Source organism: Aedes albopictus, chromosome 1, assembly GCF_035046485.1.
Source record: "Aedes albopictus strain Foshan chromosome 1, AalbF5, whole genome shotgun sequence".
Taxonomy (NCBI): domain Eukaryota; kingdom Metazoa; phylum Arthropoda; class Insecta; order Diptera; family Culicidae; genus Aedes; species Aedes albopictus.
In genome coordinates this window covers 240,740,246-240,761,152 of record NC_085136.1, presented here as the reverse complement: position 1 = coordinate 240,761,152, position 20,907 = coordinate 240,740,246, and the positions used below count along the sequence as shown (strand labels likewise).

The following is a 20,907-nucleotide window of genomic DNA, read 5'->3' as shown; positions in this document are numbered from 1 at the left end:
AAAAACCACAAATACTGAAAAGGTTTTAAAACATTTAACCATCTATTTCGGTGGTTCCCAAAGTGGGCGAAATCGCCCCCCAGGGGGCGAAAATCAGGCCCAAGGGGGCGAAAATTTGAAAAACCAAAATGGGGGGCGAAATTACTGAAAAGGGGGGCGATTTTTCAAATGATTGAGAAATACCAAAAGTATTGAAATGTATTGTATTGAATGTCAACTGAATCATTACAAATCCCTGACATTTCAAGATTTTTTGTTTCTAGGATTATTGAAAAATGTCTGTTTCGAGATAGACTAAATGTTACAGAATGTTTGAAATTTACGTGAATTCAATGGCAAAATTCCAAGAAAAAAAATAATACTACTATACTAAATTCCGAGAGAATTCCCAGTGATTCTGGAAATCACCTTAATAAGAAACTTCTATGGCGAAAATGTATGATTGATTTTTGTCCAAATTATGAAAGGAACAAGGTTTTTTTACTTGATACGAAAGTTTTGTTTTTAATCTACATGCGGTTTGTTTTACATGGAAATTTCAATCATAAACATGAAGTTTAAAATGAAATGAAATTCGTCACACATTGTTTGAAAAATTTTCAGAGAGGCTTCCAGGAGGAATTCCAAGTGTTGCTTATTACTAGGAGCTATTTTGAAATTTTCCCACAAATTCAGCGTTGAATTCTCTCGAAACCGAGTAATGATTGATGCATGTCTTCTTATTTGACGATACAAAGTCTTCCAATTCATAGGAACTTGCCAATTCGCATTACTGGATTTTTTAATTTTCAATTTCTGAGCAATGCTGACTACATTTGGAAATACACCAATATATTCCATATTTGTATTTTTTTGCATGAAAGATATTTTTGTAATTGTTTTTCAATTTCTTATCTGTGTACTTGTGGTGACCAAACATCTCGGGTTTTGAAGAACAGTGGTAAAACATCTGGTTGAGGATAACGAGTGGTCGTAAATGTTCACAGTCCGATCTGTTTTACTCGATTTTGTTCAAGAATATATATTGCACAAACATGATATCAAAACGTATTGGCTTTACATGCAATTATGCAGTTTCTTTTAATGCAAACAATCAGTGCATTTGTAAAACAAAAAAAAACTCAACGAAAATGAGAGCGATTCTAATTTAGATACACTAAATACCAGGTTTGCCACAGTAGTGAGCTTTTAGAGGCTTCCACTAAGTAAATTTTCAGGAAAAATTAAATTTCACTTAGAGTAGGGGGGCGAAAATGTTTTTCTCAAGCTTCAAGGGGGCGATACCTTCTAAAAGTTTGGGAAACACTGATCTATATGAATCACTACAGCAGACCAATGCGAATTATTTCAGATAGAGGAAGTTGTTTTACTTCTGAAAAATTCAAAAAATTCTGTGCAGAACATTTAATTGAGCATACAAAAACAGCAGTCTGTACTCCAGAAGCCAATGGACAAGTAGAAAGAATTAATAGAACGCTAACACCAATGTTGGCAAAACTTATAAATGATACTAATAAAAGATGGGATGTTTTGTTACCCACCATGGAATACATTTACAATAATACATTTAACAGATCCATTAAAAATTTTCCGAGTGTTTTATTATTTGGTCAGCTTCAAAGTCATCAGAACAAAATTGAGTATAATTTAGAGACTCTTGTTAATAAACATCAGGAATTTATCGAACCTAGAAATATTATTGAAATAAGAAAAGAAGCGAAGCGACATATTGATAAACTACAAGAATATAATAAACAAGTTGTCGACAAAAAACGAAAGCGTGTACAAGATTACAGAGAAGGAGATTTTGTTGTTTTAAGAACAGTTGAAAAAAATAAATTGTGCAGCAAATTTAAAGGTCCTTATGTAATAAAGCAAGTTTTACCAAATGATCGTTATTTAGTCACAGATATAGATGGATTTCAAGTTTCATGCCTTCCATATAGAGCAGTTTGTTCACCAGGAAACATGCGAAAATGGCTATCTTCTTCAAATTTATCGACTAATGATGATAACGATGAGGACATCGTAGAGTCAGGATGACCGAAATGTAGTAATTAAGTAGAGTATATCACTAAACCTCCCACATCACATCAACATACTTAACATAGTAGTCATTGACATCTGAGAGTAGACTGACGTAGGAATCATCACGATCATTCTGTAATAAACCATCAACCTGATGATACGTGTTGTTACTTCCGCACTATAGCTATTATGTGTGAAACTACATAATTTTTTGCAATTTGGCATCACCTTTAAAAATTATGTTCGCAAACATAGCTTTTATTGAACTGCTCACAAATAAAAATTATGCCTGTAAATTGATAAAAATTATTTGAGTGGTAAACAAAATTTATGTGTGAATTTTATAATTTTTATGCATGGATATAATTTAACATTTAGGTATGTACACACTAAGATTCAGATGTTCCAGCTCAGTAATTTTTTCACTGAATTCAGTATTTTTTTCATCTTTTTACTGAGTTTTCAACAGCAGATTTATCTCGGTACACTCAGTAATCGTATTTACCGTTCACCAGTAACGATATTTACCGTGCATCAGTAACTTTTGACAGTTTCTAAGCTGAGCTCGGTAACTAATTTACAGAATATCCGCAAAATAAACAACCGAGCGTACCGAGTTAAATCTGCTGTTGAGAACTCAGTGAAAAGATGGGAAAAATACCGAGCTGATCTTAGTGTGTATAAATTTCACATAAAAGGCAATATTCTAGCAATAAATTTACAACCAATTATCTTTGTCAACATGTTCTAATCATTTATTTATACAAAAACAGCATGATTACTTCAAATCACATGATTTCATACATTTCCCGCTGACTCGATTAAGACACAGAGAACAGACATCCAAGTCCAGTTCCGAAACTGTGTAAGGAATTTAACGGCCATTTGAAATCGGCAACACAAGTGGCAATAGCGTGACGCTGCAATCGGTTAATTTCCCATACTAATTTAATTCACCACTTGAAATGTTTCAATTCACCACTGACTGTGGCAATAATATTATGGTGTTTGGTGGCGTTAGTGTTTTCATCGTGCATTGGTTTGCAACCTTATTCAAGTAAAGATTCAAATCCTTACACAACTTTCCGAATGAAATTTGTTCTAGCCTTGATGTCTGTTCTCTGTGGTTAAGATTATGGCTCCTGGTGAAGACCCCTCCTTTTCTTCCTTCTCCTCTTCATCATCCTTTTCATTCACCGCCTCCTACTCCTTCTCCACCTACTATTTAACCCGGTCCGGGTTTCCTTGGGATATGCGAGGGCCGGAAAGTTTCCATTGTAGTTTAAATAGAAACTGCCTTGCTGATCGATTTTTATAAGTTCACACCCGTAGGAGCATTCTTCATCCGAAACAGTCGAAACCTGCTTTCTCCTTTTGCCTCTAGAAGTGGTTCAGCTGGAAAAGATAATAAACTTCAGGTTTTACCACGAATATCACGTCAAATCAATAATAGTTTACCTTTCAGCAAATAAGTTACAACTACAACATTTTTCACCTTTCACGGACAAGAACAATTTTGGCGGAACAGCTCTGGCGGAGGCTTGGGAAACAGAATCCGGAGATCGCAACGTTTTCTCTTTTTCCGTTCACGAGAAGTAATGATATCCTTTTTTCGGCCAGCTTCAAACAGGCGCTAAATCAAAATAATAACAACAATTAAGGATCATGACACAATTTAGAGAATTAAACCTTACCTAGAAAATGCTGTAACTGCGCCTTAAGCAGATTTGAAGTTGAGATTCGTTCATTTGTGAAGCTTTTTTAGTTTGTGCTTATAAAAAAGACACAAACTGAGCTCGAGTGGTGGACACGATGACCGTTGCGAATTCGAATCGGCCAAACTTCAGAATTATAAGTGAGCGTATATAATTTTTCACGTTTATGAGAAGTACATCAGGGATGAATCCACGAGAAGGAGTGTTGGGCGACCGCTCTTCACGCTTCCACTACGCGTTTGGCCTTACTCTGTCCCTGGTTCGCCGACATTGCGTACCACTTACGGCGCAGTGCAGATGGAAGACGGGACTTGAGGAAGGCGAATGAACCACGAGCTGCATCAGCTCGTGAGAGAACCAACCATCGTCCACATCGCGAAAATCGGGAGGCTACGGTGGGCGGGTAATGTCATCAGCATGTCGGATAGCAGTCCGACTAATATGGTTCTCGAGAGTCATCATACAAGAAGACGTGGTGCGCAGCGAGCTAGATGGGTTATTCAAGGGGAGGACGATTAGCGGACCCTTCGCAGAGTGCGAAACTGGAGACACACAGCCATGGACCGAGTGGAATGGAGACGACTTCTACGTACAGCAGAGGACACTCAGGTCTTAGTCTGACCGGTAAGGTAAGTGTGCTTAGATAACTATTTCGCACTAAAAATTGATGCAGATCACAAAAAATCCTCGAGAGATTATAGCTTCCGTCGTTTGTACTATCATGGTTTCAAAACTCCAAAACCGATAAGCCCCTAAAACCACTTACGCGGTGTTCACCTCTATTCTATCCCAAATAATCAAAACGATAGATCGTCCGTACCTAATTCGGTACCAGAATAGCGCATAGTACACACAGTAGAATAGACACGATGCATCTCAATGGAATGAATGAGTGTTATTAGTATCGCTCGTGTGTGGAGGGGCGGTGGGGGCGATTATCCACCGACTGCGACAGTTGTAGACTAGTCACTTATCATCACAGACTGTGTGGTGGCTACTGGCTAGCTATGCGGGGACTGTAGCAAATTGGCGGGAAAGCGCTCCGGTCATGCACTGCGCGAGATGATACGTATTGTTTCGCATTGTGCATGTCGGTAGTTAACGCAAATAAGCATTAAATCGAGCCTCAGTTTTAGGAATCTTTTCTAGCTTTTGAAAAGTAAAGGTAGAGAAAAAAGCAACACGACAACCATTTGTGGGAGCGTGACCGGAGTAGTCAAATCAAAAAGTAACGATGAGATTTTGAATTAGAGTGAATGGAACTGGTGACCGGTGCGGATCTGTGAGCGAGCGCGATGTTGACACTCTCGGGTTGACACCACCTTCCTTAGATTAGAGAGTGCGCGTTTGAAAATAGCAAACTGGTTGCTGTCGGTGTACGGTAGTTTGGCGATAATTAATCATCTGCTCTGGTGGTGCTGTGCGGCAAGTTCGATGCCCAATGTTTGATAACGGATATTCTGGATTTCAGTTCTGTGGGATCTTTGTGGTAAGTTTCTTCATTTCTCCATTATCTAAGCCCCTAAACATTTTATAAGTCACATAGATCAATTTTTGATATCTTACATCTTGTAGACTCCTTTTATAAAAAAATTTTGAAAATTTGTGTGTACTATCCATGCACATTTTGCTGTTGTCCACTCCAAAGCTTCTACACCACATTCCATCACTTATTTTATAACAGCCACAGATGCTTCACGCCGTGAAGAGAGAGCTGGTTATAGATGCAGCGAATTATCGTTTTTCGAAGAGAAAGGTTGCATAATAATCGCGCTAATTCGACCAGCTATTGGCAGCATCCTCTCCGAATTCAAGGACACCAAACGAAGCGTTTCATATTCAAAATTGGCAAGTCATTCATTTGTCGTTCATACTTCAATTGTTTATAAAACATGGTTGAATGATCATCCAGTCAATTGGGAATTAAATATTTATATAATAGGATAGTATGATTGGTCCAGTCGAGACGGTAACCGCACGGGTATTCAGTAAGACCATGCTGAGGGTGGTGGGTTCGATTCCCGTTCGGTCCAAGAATTATTCGTAAAGGAAATTTCCTTGACTTCCTAGGGCATAGAGTATATTTGTGCCTGCTACATGTTATACACTTATAAAATGGTCATTGGTAGAGGAAATCTTCAGTTGATAACTGTGGAAGTCCTCATAGAACAAACACTGAGCTGAAAAGCAAACTTTGTCCCATTTTGGAACGTTGCGTCAAGGAGAAGGATTGAACAATTTGCATTTGTTTTTTCTAAAATGAGAGGTGTAGATATACCCTTAAAATTTATTTGAGGCATCAGGTTAAAATTTGACTCATCCTAGCCCTTGTGGTCCATTTGACGGCGATAACGATGGTTGCCATCAATACAATGAATCAAATCACTTCAGATAATGATACAAACTCATCCAGAAAATACCGGTATGCAATTTGATAGATAACGGTGGAAATTCCACCTCACTTGAGAGTATCTTCCTTCCTCTGTACTGGGGGTAATCAGTGCAAAACTTTCCGACACCACTCAGCTTTGTTTACTAATCGAAAGCCCAATCACCGCCAACTGATGGCGGTGTGTATTTTCGGTTCTGCATGTCCATTATGCGAAATGGATGTTTGCCACTTAAGGTGACTTGAGCATGTTTATACTGAGAGAAATAGTTTTACGCGGGGTGATTAGAAGTGGTTTCCTATCGGACAGTTGGTGAATCAACCAACACCAGATGGAAGACAGACAAAAACAATCATGGACTCTTTACAGAACACTGAACTGTTTCCGAAGTTCTAACTTCATGGTCTTAATCGTATGGATCTGAAACCTGTTTGGTATACAAGAGCCCTTTTTGTTCTTCTAACTTCGAGAAGGGGGAGGGGGGGGGGGGAGGGGGTAGGGTGGCGTACATTAGTTCTCTCTACTGGTAAGCGTTTCACCAGCTACCGCCTTATGAGTTCTCCTCTCTTTCCTGGAAGCTTGAGTGCTGATTAGCACTGTAGACTACCCGTAGGAATCAAGCTCCCTTGAGGGGGCCAACTCAACTAGAGCACCCATGTCCCGACAAAAATTGTGTGAAGTGAAAATTCACCTCACCATGAAGCCTGCTCGTCCATTTAGACACGCTCAGTATAAGCCTGTGTGTCCATCTACCCGTGCTGGAGGAATCACATTCCCTCTACCACTTCAGCATAGACGATGTTCAGGCGATCCGTCTCGTGCCCCATATACTGGGTCTCTCGAAGAACTATTCGTCCACCACTAGTACTATGGGCATCATGCCCGCTAGCACGCGTCCTTTGGTGGAATCGCTTCACGGTTCGGTTGACCACTAGCGCATTCGACTAATGCAGCGGCGCCGTACCGTAGTAAGGAGACCGCTACTGTGGCGGGCAGCTTACGCTTACTCGAGACTATTGTCGAGCTATGTATTTGACATTATCTTCGACACTACCATTATCACCATGCTTGTCCTTTTTGTAACCGGTTGGTTCCAATTCATAGGTTTTCTTGTGTATGAGTGTTTGTTTGTGTAGAAAATTCACGTTTTTAATATATAAGATACAGTAGGCTCCACCCTAGCGAGTAACCGTACCGCTGTTAGTAAGGCTACGTTGCTGAAAGGAGATTGAGATCTGGCACTAAGATGGCAGTCGCTATGCGTTGAGAGGGAATAGACCAGAATATGAGTGCCAATGGGCGCTGCCATCTTCATTTTCTGGTAGATTGGGCAGAAATTGTTAAGGCGTCCGTGTGTACAGACTGGTGAAAGTGCAGTGTTGAAAGTTTTAACCCCCCCCCTTGAATAGGGCTGGATAAGGGAGCTGCCTCCGTTCAGGTAATTGGGTCCAAAATCACCATTTGACCACCCTGACGGAATCCCAAAATTCCTTTTCCAATAGGACCTCGTATCCGTTTTAATAGAACGGTCAACACACGGCGGCTCGGAGGTCAATATGGCTTCCGAGCCTAACAGCAAAGGAACCGCCATCGTCCCCTTCAGGACGATTCCCTCAGGCCGTTGGCCTTAATCGCAAAGGAGGGACCCTTCTCGGCACGGTCGTTCCGGTATCGTCCTGGGCCGTGCCGATTACGCCAAAGAAGGATGACGCCTGATCGCCCAACACCATCCAGCAACGCCCGTTGGTCCCGTCGACCAAGTACCGGCCCGACAAACCCGCCATTGCATTCCCGAGCTGCCCCGGCGGCGAAATTCCGGCCCCACGGTAGTGCAGGAGCAGCCGTGGGGGCAAAGCGACGAGGCGATAGTCTGCAGCAAGAGTGAGTACAGTGCAGTGCCTAGTCCAAATAGTCTCGCTTACACGCCCCACACAGCTATGTACACCCACACCCACACTCCACAGAAAGGTTTTAATAAATGTTAAAAATGTGAATATTCTTAGTTGTTCATACATTGTCGCGAAGCCCCTCCGATTACCGAGTAGCATGCCGGCCCTGAGACACAGCTCGAGGGGTCTCATGCTACTGAGCTTGAAACCGGGAGTAATTGGGAGTCACTGTGGCTGCGGAGCAGCCCCGTAAGCCTCCGTAGTTACATTTTGTAGACATTTTCTGCGTGGCTTCTGAATTTCAGCTTATCGTCGATCATGATCCCCTATTGCGGTTGTTTACCACCGCGTGAGTGTCAAGGTGAGTGCCAACTGTCTCGACCTCATCCAGCCCTGCACTATACCAATTGCGTGAGTTGCTGTCAATTCCACATCTTCTATCGACTCGCCATATACCACGAGGATAATATCATCGGCAAAGCCGACCAACTTTGCGCCCGGTGGAAGTTTGACCCTGAATACGCCATCATACGCTGCGTTCCATAGCACTGGGTCCAGGATGGACCCCTGAGGTACCCCCGCGGTGATGATGTAGCTCATCTCGCCTTCGTCGGTGTCATAGATTAACACCTTATTCTGGAGGTAGCTCTCCAGTATCCGGCATAGGCTAACCGGGACTCCTAGGTGATGTATGGCACATCCGATAGCGGCCCAGCTGACGCTGTTGAACGCATTCTTTACGTCCAGCGTAACGACCGCGCAATATCGGATTCCTGTTCGCTTCTTTTGGAGCGCTATCTTGGCCGTTTGTGTTACAGCACTAATAGCGTCCACCGTCGATCGACCTTTCCGGAAGCCAAACTGATTACCAGAGAGGCTGGAGTCATCTGGTTTCTCGGTATAGATCATCAGCCTCAACAGAATGATCTGATCCAACAGACGCTGACGCACCCATCGTTTTGGTAATGACTACTCCAAGGGGTAGTGTTGGCTGCCTGGCAGAGATTTTCGAAGCACACCCGCTTACGTACGTTATCTCTTTGTTCAGTGCCAGTTTAGATGCCCTGTAGGCCTCACTTCGTTCCATTTTACCCTCATCAGTGCAAGCTCTTTGCATCCTCCTCCAATCTCTTAGGCAGGATGCGCGGAGTTCTGCGACACCACCACTATACCGGTTTGCGTCCATTTCTGGGAAGGGATCGCCTTGGCATTTCGGCGTTACGTGCTCGGCTTAGGGTACCGACTAGATCATCGCTGGAAAGATCGTCGGTGTTACCCTCCATAAGCAATCGCTCCACCCACACAAGCCGGCTTTTTGAAGCGCGAGGTCAGCCATCGCCGATGACGGTCGATGACCTTCGGCTGTGGTCGTCTTCCTCCGTGTTTCACCCTGTACCGAATTGCCAGATGGTCACTGTGCGTGTATCCATCGTCGACCATACAGTCCGGTTTAGACTAGGGTTTAGACCTGGGCTCCAGAAGGTCACACCAATGATGGACTCTGCACCGTTCCTACTGGAATGACGCCATTATCATGAAGAAGAACAAGAAAAGTTATTGAATGACGCCATTATCATGAAGAAGAACAAGAAAAGTTATTGCACCCAATACTTTTTTCAGTTCCCAGTTCTTTTATCAAAGGTGATTTCCGTTCAGCCGACTCATTAACTTATTAACTTAAAACTTCAATAAACCAAATTCTGATTCTATCTTATCAATCAACACCAACTGTTTTTCCCCTCCGAAATAGTAACCGATGTTAACACTTTCACTAGAACCGCAACTAGGTAGGTGTACCTTCGCTTCCGATAGAGTTATGGTGTGATGATTAATGGCTGTGTCTTGTCTTGGCTTCTGGGTAACCATTTATCTTTCGTCAATTCTCCGTGGTTCTTTGGTTTAAAAATTCTAAGAACATAACTCTAAAGCAATTTTCTTCCCGGTTGCTACCCGTAATCATTTGAAGAGCAGTTCCTGCGAAGATTGTATACGAAGATTGTATTCACCTGATTCTTTTTTTTGAACTTGTTCTCTGTTTCACGGCTGTGTAATACAACCTCATAAAATTTTTCCCCAAAGTCTTGTTCTTGCATGATCGGCCGAAGAAATCATATTATTTTTTGCATGGTTTGTTCGGAATGTTGAACCACATAGAAACAGACGTCACACGTCGGTATCCATCGATCAGATTTTTAACGGTCGATTCGAATAATCGGTAGGAGGTCGATTGGTCACTCGCGACGCTCATACTTTTTGTGCTCCTATTTGAAATTTGCTCACTATCGCCACCAAGTGACTGCTCAACCACAGATAAACAGATACATCACTTGGAACGAGGTTCGATTGAAATCGTCGTTACAAACAAAAAACAATCGTCCAATGCTAATTACACTCTGTAGGTGGCAGTAGTGAGCAAACGTCAAACAAGAGCAAAAACGAGGCGAGTGCCATGAGTGAGAAATCGTATTTGTTAAATGAACCTTACCATGATCCAATGTTACGCGCCTACCGATGCTGCCGAATGGCAAGACAAAGAGAACTTTTACAGCCAACTGAATGCTGTCGTGGACAAGATTCCGAAAAGTGATACCAAGATCCTCATGGACGACTTTAACGCAAAGATTAGTTCCGACAACTTGGATGAGCACGTCATGGGACGCCATGGTCTCGGAGCAATTAGCTAAAACGGAGAGCTGTTTGCAGAGTTTTGTGGCAACAATGACATGGTGATTGGGGGATCGCTCTTTCCTCATCGACCAGTGCATGGGTTTCCCGTGATGGTGTCACGGAAATTCAAATAGACCACATCTGCATCAGCCGAAAATGGAGACGGAGCCTTCTTGATGTGCGTAGCGCCGACATTGCGTCCGACCATCATCTCCTAATCGGCGAGATCAGACTGCGCATTGCCAGGATGCAGCGACAGGAGAAAATCGGGCGCCGGTTCAACACACGCCGACTGGAAGACGCTGCGGTGAAAAGATCCTTCGTCGAGGAGCTAGAGAACCGTGCTGCGAATACTCCAGCAGGTGGAAGCGTAGAAGATCAATGAAGCGCCATCAAGAACGCCTTCATCGCCACCGGCGAGAATAATTTGGGTGATACGCACCCGGAGAAAGCAGTGGATCACAGATGATACCTGGAGGAAGATAGAGGAGCGAAGCCAAACCCACGAAAGAGCGAGTGAAAACACGAGGAGCCAAACCCGTAGCCTGTCAGCGCTATTCGGCTCTCGAGAAGGAAGTAAAACGATCATGTAGACGGGACAAAAGAGCGTGGGTGGACTCCCTAGCCGACGAAGGCGAGAAAGCCGCAAACACCGGCGACATCCGTCTCCTCTACGATGTTTCACGTCGCCATAGTGGGACTACGATGAATGCTACGATGCCCGTGAAAGACACGTCTGGACAGTTACTGACCGACTTTTCTGACCAATTGTAACGCTGGTTCGAGCACTTTGGAAACCTTTTTCAAGTGTCGATCACCTCAGCATGATCCGCCACCCACTACCCGTGTCAACTCCGAAGCTCCATCAGTGCAGGAGATAGAAACAGCCATCCGTAGCATGAAGTCGATGCTCAAAGCTGACCCCGTAGTATCCACACAACTACTGCATCAATTATGCTGCAACATATGGGAAAGCGTGATATTTCCAGCGGACTGGATGCAACACGTCTTAGTGAAGGTACCCAAGAAAGGTGACCTGACTGTATGCGATAATTTACGGGGCATCACGTTACTATGTATCGTTCTCAAAGTCCTCTGCAAAATGAACCTTAACCGGATTCAGTAGAAGATTGACGCAACTCTCCGGTGGCAGCAAGCAGGCTTCCGTGCCGGACGATCCTGTGTTGACCATATTGTCATGCCCGGAGCTAATTAATAAATTCTAAGAATCTCTCTACCTGGTGTTCATTGAATTCGAAAATGCTTTCGATGGTCTCAATCACGAAAACATGTGAGGAGCCCTCAGGCGCAAGGGTGTCCCTGAGAAAATCATCGGCCTCATTGAAACACAGTACAGGGCATTTTCCTGCAGAGTACTGCGCAACAGTTTCCTGTCCGATCCAATCCGGTTCGTTGCTTGTGTGAGGCAAGAATGTATACTATAGCCGCTACTGTTCCTCATAGTAATCGACGAGACCCTGGTAAGTGCGATTGATCGTGAACCAAATCATGAGTTGCAGTGGCAGCATATTACTATGGTACACCTAAATGACTTCGAACTGGTTGATGTATCGCTCCTACAGAGAGCAAAGTATTTCCAAAAAGATTTCCCAGGGAGTCCTTGGAAAAATCACAAGAGGAGTTTTAGGGGAATTCCTCGAGAGATTTTGGGACTCCTTTGGACATTACTTATTGCTGAAATCCTTCGGACATTACTTACAGCTGAAATTCTCTCAAAAAATATGCTGTAAATCCTAAAGAGATTTCTTTAGAATTTCTTGCTGTGAATTCGTCATGAATTTTTACAAAGATTCCTCCAGAAGTTTTTCTGGGAATTTTCCAGTAATTCTTGCTGGAACTCAACTTGATTGCTCCATTCTTGATGTCCTAATGTGATTTATTCAGGAATTCATGGTGAGAATCCTGCACAAATTGTTGGGGGACTCCCATGAGCAACTACTGGAGACATCTTATCTGGAAATGCTTGAGAAATCACAGCAAGAATTCCTGGAGAAATAGTAGAAATTCCAGTAGGAGACCTAGCATGAATTTCTGCTGGTATTCAAAAAGAAATTCTTGAATATATCCTTTGTAAACTTCATGGACAAACCACAAAAGGAATTTTAAGAAAAATGCTTGGAAAAATCTTTGGAAGAATCCCGATTACACGAAGGATTTGTACAGGAAACCTTGGATAATCCTCCGGAGCGATCCCTGAAAGAATTTCTAGAAAAATCCCATCAGTCATTGCTTTCTCCAAGAATGCCTTTTGGACTTCCTCCATGAATGCCAAATGGGTTTCTACAGAAATTCCTCCCGAACTTCTCCTAGGCCTTATATCCAGGGATTCTTCCTAGTATTCCTGGGTGGCCTAAAGGAGAGTCTACTTCAAGTTCCTACAGGAAAACTCGCTGTTATTCATCCAGAAATTTCTCCAAGATATTGCACTCGGACTTCCTTTAGGAATGTCTACTGGGATTCCTTCAGAAACTCCTCTCTTGACTCCTCAGGTTTTTTTTTTCCATAAATTTCTCCCAAAAATTTCTCTTGGCATCTTCTTGTTCCGCGGAGGGTTCCAGCAGAAGGCCATCGGATGGTCAAAGGTGCGTAGCTTGGAATAGATGTGCCTAGACGTGTGTGTCGCTGTCGTCGACGTTTTTTCCACGCCGCCGCCGGTCAAATTGACCCGAACACGCCTATACTTTTTTCGTGACAGCACTTTACAGGTGGTTCGATCGTTTAGTTAGACCTTATTGCGAGATATGCACTTCAAACGGAATCGCTCAAGTAATTTTCGTTCAGTGCATTATTTTTCTATGACCGGAATGGTCAAGAAATTCAACACAGCAAGTCCCATTTGATTTGACGTTTCGTTTCAGCTCCGTACTAGGATCCGGAATAAAGCGACGCTTGTTTTATTTGTTGAGCTCGTTCCCATTTCCACGGATCTTTTCAGAATCTTTTCCATGAGTTTCTTTAAAAAAATCGCTCTATGCTCTAGAAACCTCCAGAAATTATATCAAGATTTTTCTAGAAAACCTTCCTTACTTAAGAAATTCCTCCATTGATTATTTCAGAAATTGCTCCGCAGAGTCTTCCAGAAAACCATCCACATATTCTAGACATTCTTACAGGGATATTTTTGAGAAAATCAAGAGTTCAGATTTTTTACATAGATTTCAAAGATTCTTTCAGGAATTTGTCTGGGTATTCCTCCATTTATTTTCTCGGAAATTCTTCCAGGATTTCTTTTGAAGATGCATTTAGGAATTGCTCCAGAAATCTTTGCTGGGAACTACTAAATAAATTCCTTTGGAAATTTCTAATGGGGTTTTCTTTATTATACTTTACAGAAGTGTTTTTCCAGGAATTCTTCGAGGATTTCCTAAAAACTTTCACGACTTCCTTTCGAGTATTCTTTCAGTCAATCTATAAATTTTGATAAAGGATTCCTCTAGAAATTCGTCTTCTTCTTCTTAATAAATTCCCAAAGGAATTTAAACAAGGTTTCTTAAAGCAATATTACCAGGTATTACTTAATTACTCAAGTTCTTCAGCAACTTCTTCAAGGAATTCTTCGAAAATTTCCTTGAGATTCTTTTAGATATTTCTCCAGATTTTTTTAAGCAATATTTCTACCAAAACTTGACCTTCTGTTTCTTCAAAAATTGCTTCAAGAATTCTTTCAGAAGTTTCTTCACGTATTCTTTTTGAAAATTCTTCAGGAAGTCCCCCAGAAATATTTCCAGAGACCCGATAGTTAAATGATTTTTCCATAACATCATCCAATATCAGCAAGGGATTTCAGCAGAAATTCACCTACAACATTTTCAGAAATTTCAGAGCTAGAGCTTTTATGTTTCTTTCGAAAATGCTTAAAAAGGCTTCTTCAAGAATCCCTTGGAAATTTTTGACAGGGAACTGACGAGGGAACTGAAGAAATTTCTAGAAGGTTTTTGGTACTGCTCCTGCGGAATTCCTGGAGATTCCAAGATTTTTTTTGTAATTTTTCCTGACGAGAATCCTGAAAAAATCTCTGAAGCAATTTCTGGAAGAATTCATAGACACATTTTATGTGAAGCTTTTGGTGGAATTGAAGGAAAAAATCCTGGAGGAGTTTTTGGAGAAATCCCCGAAGAAATTTCTAAAGGACATACTCTAGGGATTTCTGAAGTAAATCTCAGAATGAATCGTGTAGGAATACTTGAAATAATTTTTGCTGGAATCCAAGCAGAAACTACAGATAAGGGTATCAGAGGAGTTCTTGAATAACCCCCTGAACACATTTCGGATGGGATTCTTGCAGTATGTCATTAAACAAACCCTGGATGATCTGCCGGATATACTTCTTTCTTGCAAATTGTATAAGTGGACAAAAATCCCTAAAACATTTTGTTAAATAATCGCTAGAGAAATTTTCGGGGAAAACCTAGCAGAAATTTGAAACAAATATGAAGTAATCCTTGAAGGAATCACTAAAATTTATGTGTAATGAAATTGCATTTTTCGAAGGAATCTCTAAAGGAATGCAAGGAAAGCTGTCTTTCCCAAGAAAATAATCCGGAAGTTATTTCTGAAAGAATCCCTGAAATAATCTCTGAAGAGATTTCTGAAGCATTCCAACAAAAATCATCTGAAAAAAATCCTCGAAGAAATATTTCAATAAGTCCCGAGAGAATATTCCTAGAGGAATATTTGAGAAACTTCTGAGAAACTCCCTGGAGGAACTTCTAGAACAATATCCTAAAAACTTTTTAGAGGAATTAGTCAAGTAATGTCTGAAAAAATCTCCATAAAGATTCCAGAAAGAAACCTCTCGAGGAGCTTCAATAAAAAATTCAGAAAGCATTCATGTAAAAAAATCTGAATTTCTGAAATAAATGCTGGAAAAATTTTGGGACGTATACTCGGAGAAACCTCTGAAGAATTTCCTGAAAAAAATATATGATGAATCACTGAAAAAAACTGGAAGGATCGTCTGAAGGATTGGATAGAGGAACTTCTCTGCAATTTGTTAGGAAATTTCTCCGGGAATTGATTTTTTAAAGAAGGAAGGAAGGAAGAATTTATGGAGAAATTTCTTACGGATTTCCTGAGAAATTCTTTGGAGGAATTCTTGCTGAAATCATGAAAAGGATTCTAGAATTCTTTCAGAAATTTTTGGATAAATTTCTTATGCTTGTTATGATGTATCATAGTTAGCTTCTTATATTTTATCTTTGGAACTATCCGAAATGGAAATTTCCTTGACTTTCTTGGCCATATAGTATCGTCGTACCTGCCACTCATGTGAAATTGTCATTGGCAGATCATGCACTCAGTTCTTAACTGTGGAAGCACAGACAAACAGACGTAACTTTTAGAGGGAATTCATCAAAAACATTTGCCCGGTGTCTTTTTCATGAGTACACTGCCACCTATTGGTTGAACCGCGCGAGACACTGTCGACCATGATGGATTTCGATTTGACATTTGTCTAACACGCACACTACTACACAAATCGCCTGTAATTTTCGTTTGCATCATTCAGCAATGTGTTTACTGGCGCCTCTGGTGGAAGGATCGCGGAAATCAAATGGAATTTGAATGTATCATTAAATGCATGTGCCAAGCCGTTTTGAAGAGTGTTACGTCTGTTTGTCTGAGGTGGAAATGATCTTAGAACACTAAGCTCAGGAGAAGATTTTATCCTGCATATCCCCATTTGGTTCGAATTAGTAGCATCTCCGCCTTGTCAGTCAATGGCAAGTGACACATCCGCACTTCCCATCCCTGCAGTGCAGATTGATAAGCTTTCGTTCTGGTCAGCATTAACTCCCCCATATCGCGACTCTTATCCTCCAGAAGAACAGCTGCCGAGCAGACTGCGCCGAGGTTGACGGGCGCGCCTCCACCTGCCTATATAGCAGTGGGACGCGCTTTTAATTGTTTCAGTTCCTCGCAGAAATTTGTCGCGCGCGTGAATAGTTGCTCGCCGTTCTTCGCGGGTCGCGCTCGTATACGGTTAGAACGGAAAACGAACGGGGTCCGGCAGCGGTCAGCGAAAGCAACCCTTCGAAATTGCTGTCATCCCAACCGAGGGGCGTACGAAGTTCTGATCTCCCGTGTGCATCTCCGTGATATCGGGATCTCTAAAAACAAAAACGTGCAATATTCTGTGATTTTGGACTGGATTTCCGGTTGTTTGAGAAATCTATTCGCGACGCCGTGCGATCTTCCGCGTGTGTTATCATCAACATCATCATCATCGTCATCGCGATCCCAGCTTAGAGCTCAGGCCGATGCTAGGAGTAGGAGCTGGCCCTGCCACACCGAGGCTGCCCAGCTCAGTTATCATCGGCAGGCTGTCCGCTGCTGAAGGGGCTGCCGAGTAGGTAGCTCACGCCCATCTGTAGCTACGAGAAATTCGCACCTCTCCGCGGACGGAGAGTTTTCGAAGTTTGCTTTCGCGCGTTCGATCCCATGTGCATTGAAGCGTCGCGGTGCTTAGCGAAGATCGGCGTCGACGAAGAGTACGAAATTTTGGAAGAAATTGTTTGAAAAGCTGGTGAAGCGGAGGAAGATCGGTAGAGAAGAAGGAGCAGACTAAACACCGACAACTGTAAAATGCTGGTAATTTGGCTACCGAATTTCGTTTTGTTGATGTTGACAGTTGACATGGTTTTTGTGTGCGTTCTGTGTGTTTTCTGTACCCAACCGTTGCGGCGTAGGTTGGTCAACACCGGAGTGAAGGTTGACCGACCCCATTTGTTTTGTTTGGACTTCGGGCAACTCGAGACCTTATAGAAGCAGCTCAAGTCACAGTCACCGTAGTGCTACAAGACTTTGAACACGTGTAGAACCTCTTATCAGTGATGTGTCTCAAATCGTGATCGACTGCTTACAACCAGCAGCTTTTGTCCCGTAATTTGTCCAAGTTGGTGTTGAAAATCGCGCATCACTCGGGCGATTCAGAAGGAAGTGTTCTACTTCGCAAGAAGTGTGTCTCGGTATGATGGAATGCACAATAATCGTACGACGAGTTTCTCAGTGACAACAGTCAGCCGCTTGTGATGGATATATGTTGAGCGGGTGGTGGCCGTTGGAAGAATGTGTAGTGCTTATCACCTCTGACTGGACGGCTCGGCTATTGGCTTCTGTGGAAACCCTGCGAAGCTCAGATGGGGTGCCATTTAAATCGTTCCATTATCGGTGACAATGAACAATACCGAACTGAGCCTTCCGGTGAGGAATTTCCATGTTTTCGCCGAATTTAGCCGGAGGGAGCGGGGGGATAATTGAAATGATGAGCTAATTCTATTTTCCTGTTGCCCAAATTACGCCTGATTCTTATACTGTGATACCGTGAATAGAGGCGAAGTTGATGCGCGGGAATATCCAATAAGCCTTGTGAGTGGACGCATGATATCGCATAGCTTTTTCAACTATCTGAGTATTCTCGAAATGCAAAGGGCAGTCAAATATTGTTTTTCAATTCACAACTGCAGACAAGGGGAGATGTTACTAGGCTAGTGGAGGTATTTTGGTCTAGCTAGGAAGTTTTATTGCATTTACAATTTCTACAAAATCCATTTTGTTGGAACACGAACATTATTTAATTATGACGCTGTCCATAAACTATGAACCGTAGACTTTGGCCTGAACGACTGCAGGAATTTTGTATCGTATCACTGCGTGTTCTGCTTCTACTCGGTGTAACTTCCCAACTGAGTCAAAGCCTGCTTCACAGCTTGGTGTCCCAACTAACAATTGCAAGTCACAAACAAGCAAGCTTGCTGAATTGTTGCTTAATAATGGTAATGATAGCTGAACTAAAATTATGCTCTACACATTACAGTTTAAATGATTTTTCAATTGAGAAAGTAGTCAATGTTCGACTTTCCTCATCGGTATCAACAATGATAAATTAAAACACTTTTCAAACGTTTAACAAGAAATTTATTCGACAAGCATTGATTCCTTAACAAAAGAGTTTAACAAAACATTTATCTGCATCTTAATAAGCTGATGTATCGATAAGCATATGCTCCTGAACAATGTACTTTTCACTTGACAAATAAACGCCTTCAGCCTGTCATAGTTTGACTCAGAACTTTGTTTTGATTAAGGGATAAATCATGACTAAATCCTTGGCTAAATCTGTTTAGACAACCAAGTTATTAAAGAACCAAAATTTTAAACGAATCACATAAAATAAAACAGAATAGAATTTTGTAGTTTAACATTGAATGCCCAGAGACGTAATCAACGTAAAAATGAGGCATTTATTTATTAGTCTGTAACAAGATATCTTGTACCTTGATTATTATATGTTTTATCTTCCGCAGCAGTTCGATTATACGAGACGCTTGGATCGACGCATTTGACATTTCAGTGCTGTCATGTTTACTGAATATTGTTCCCACAGTAACCTAGATAATCAAACAGCATTCAGAAATCGACACATTTCAAGTATCCTTAAACATCCTTATGTACTTTTTATTGAACATAATATCAAGATTCCATGACAACAGCATAAATAAAAAAAATGCTTAACGGATCTTCGACTGAGCATGAGTAGATTACCTGAACAGATGATGTGAATGCATCATGTCCAAGACCATACCGCACCACATATTGTCATACATTTTTAAAAATCGATATTTAATAATAAAAATAAAAACATTCATATCGCAATCAGTTCGTCTGGAAACAATATCTTCAATAAGGACCAACACTTTTTGGCCGCATACGATACAAGTTTTCTCACCGAGCGATAAAAATACTGACAGCGAAATCAGAATGGAAAACACGTGTTTTGGTCTGAACAGCTGTTGAAGTATAAGGCGTTGTTCAGTTGATTACCTCGTGCTGTGCTAATTCACCACTGCTGAACACAAGTTCAGGAGTGATCATTATTGAGTCATGGGAAGATTATGTTTTGATTTGGGCGCTAAATCTCACCATCTCTAGGATAGCGCAGATAGGAAGGCATGGGGCTGGCAATCGACAGGTCTCGAGTTCTAGTCCGGAGCAGCGGAGTGAGAAGTAGTTATCGGTGTTCTCATTTTGTTATTTCAGTAGTTCTGATCGAAACTCTTTAGGAAGGATCCTGCAAGGGCCCCCGAAACTTTAGCTTAATGCGCCAGACGTCCTATGCCGTCTGCTAGAATTCACGTTTGCCCAGCTATCTCAACATCCAGTCCTTTGCAGAATCCGCCTCCTTCGTTTCCCAACAATTCCCAAGAATTTCTCCCCAAAATTCGGTTTTCATCCCAATGTATAATTCACTTAAATTTTCTGTTAAAAAAAAGAAAGAATTTATTCATTTGCTGAGATTGTGTACTTGAAGCTGGTCAAAAGAATCGTGCAGAAAAATGGGTATATAAAAAACACTTTTAATCGAAATTACCTTCCAGATTCCTGATTACTTCTTATCAACAACTACATTCCACTATATTACCCACATTCAACTATCCTATTGTTTCGAGCACTTCTCATCGTTTTGCCTACTCAACAGGCGCACACTCAATCATACATTTTAGGGATGTTCTTCACTACCGTTTCAAGTGAAACCGTTACAACTCCAGCAGGATTTCGAATGGGAATCCTTCTAGGAGTTCCTCGGGTAAATCCTTTAGTAGTGTCACCGGAAGTTTCTGTGGGAATAACATAACACGATTAATCTGGAGTGCTAAGATCTCAGAATTGTCTCAAACTTTTGCCGAGATCCGCACAACCAGGTGCTTGGCAACAATACCGAGATCTCAGCAATTTAGACTGCTCATTACTGAGATGCGGTACCTGTTTGGCTGAGAATCAGTTAAAAAATGTAAATTTTACTGAGAGAACAAGTTGTGGGTTTGATGAGTAGTCGGCTGTCCGCGAAAGTATAGGAATTCTCCTAGGAGTTCCAAAGAAAATTTTTCCAGGAGTTCCATATTATCTTTCTTTTGGAGTTCCATAAATTATTTCCACTGACAGTTCCTGTGGAAGTTTCACTGGAAATTCTTCTAAAACTTTCAACAAACAACGGAAATTCTTTTAGAACTGTTTTTTTGGGAATTACATCAGGGAGTCCTCAGGAAGTTCGTCTGTGAATACCTGTAGGAGCACCTCCGCTAATTCCCCGGTATTGTTGTAGGAGATGCATCTGGAAATTCCTTCAGGATATTCAAAACATACAAAAACATCTAAGACTTGTACAGAGAATGCTTCTTGGAGTTCAATCGGGGGTAT

The 20,907-nt window shown here is 41.7% G+C and overlaps 1 protein-coding gene across 2 annotated transcripts in view; it reads left to right on the top strand.

Moving 5' to 3' along the window:
• Positions 1–4,755: 4,755 nt before the first annotated feature.
• LOC109419799 (sodium-coupled monocarboxylate transporter 1) overlaps positions 4,756–20,907 on the top strand; it is a 34,517-nt gene continuing 18,365 nt past the window's right edge. Inside the window, exon 1 of one of the 2 annotated variants that reach the window (XM_029860288.2) lies at positions 4,756–5,232. In XM_029860288.2, coding sequence (XP_029716148.2) covers positions 5,185–5,232 — 48 coding nt within the window. In that variant the 5' untranslated portion in view covers positions 4,756–5,184. Of the gene's footprint in view, positions 5,233–16,585; positions 17,302–20,907 lie in introns of those variants that run through there. The other variant, XM_029860291.2, reaches the window with a different exon arrangement.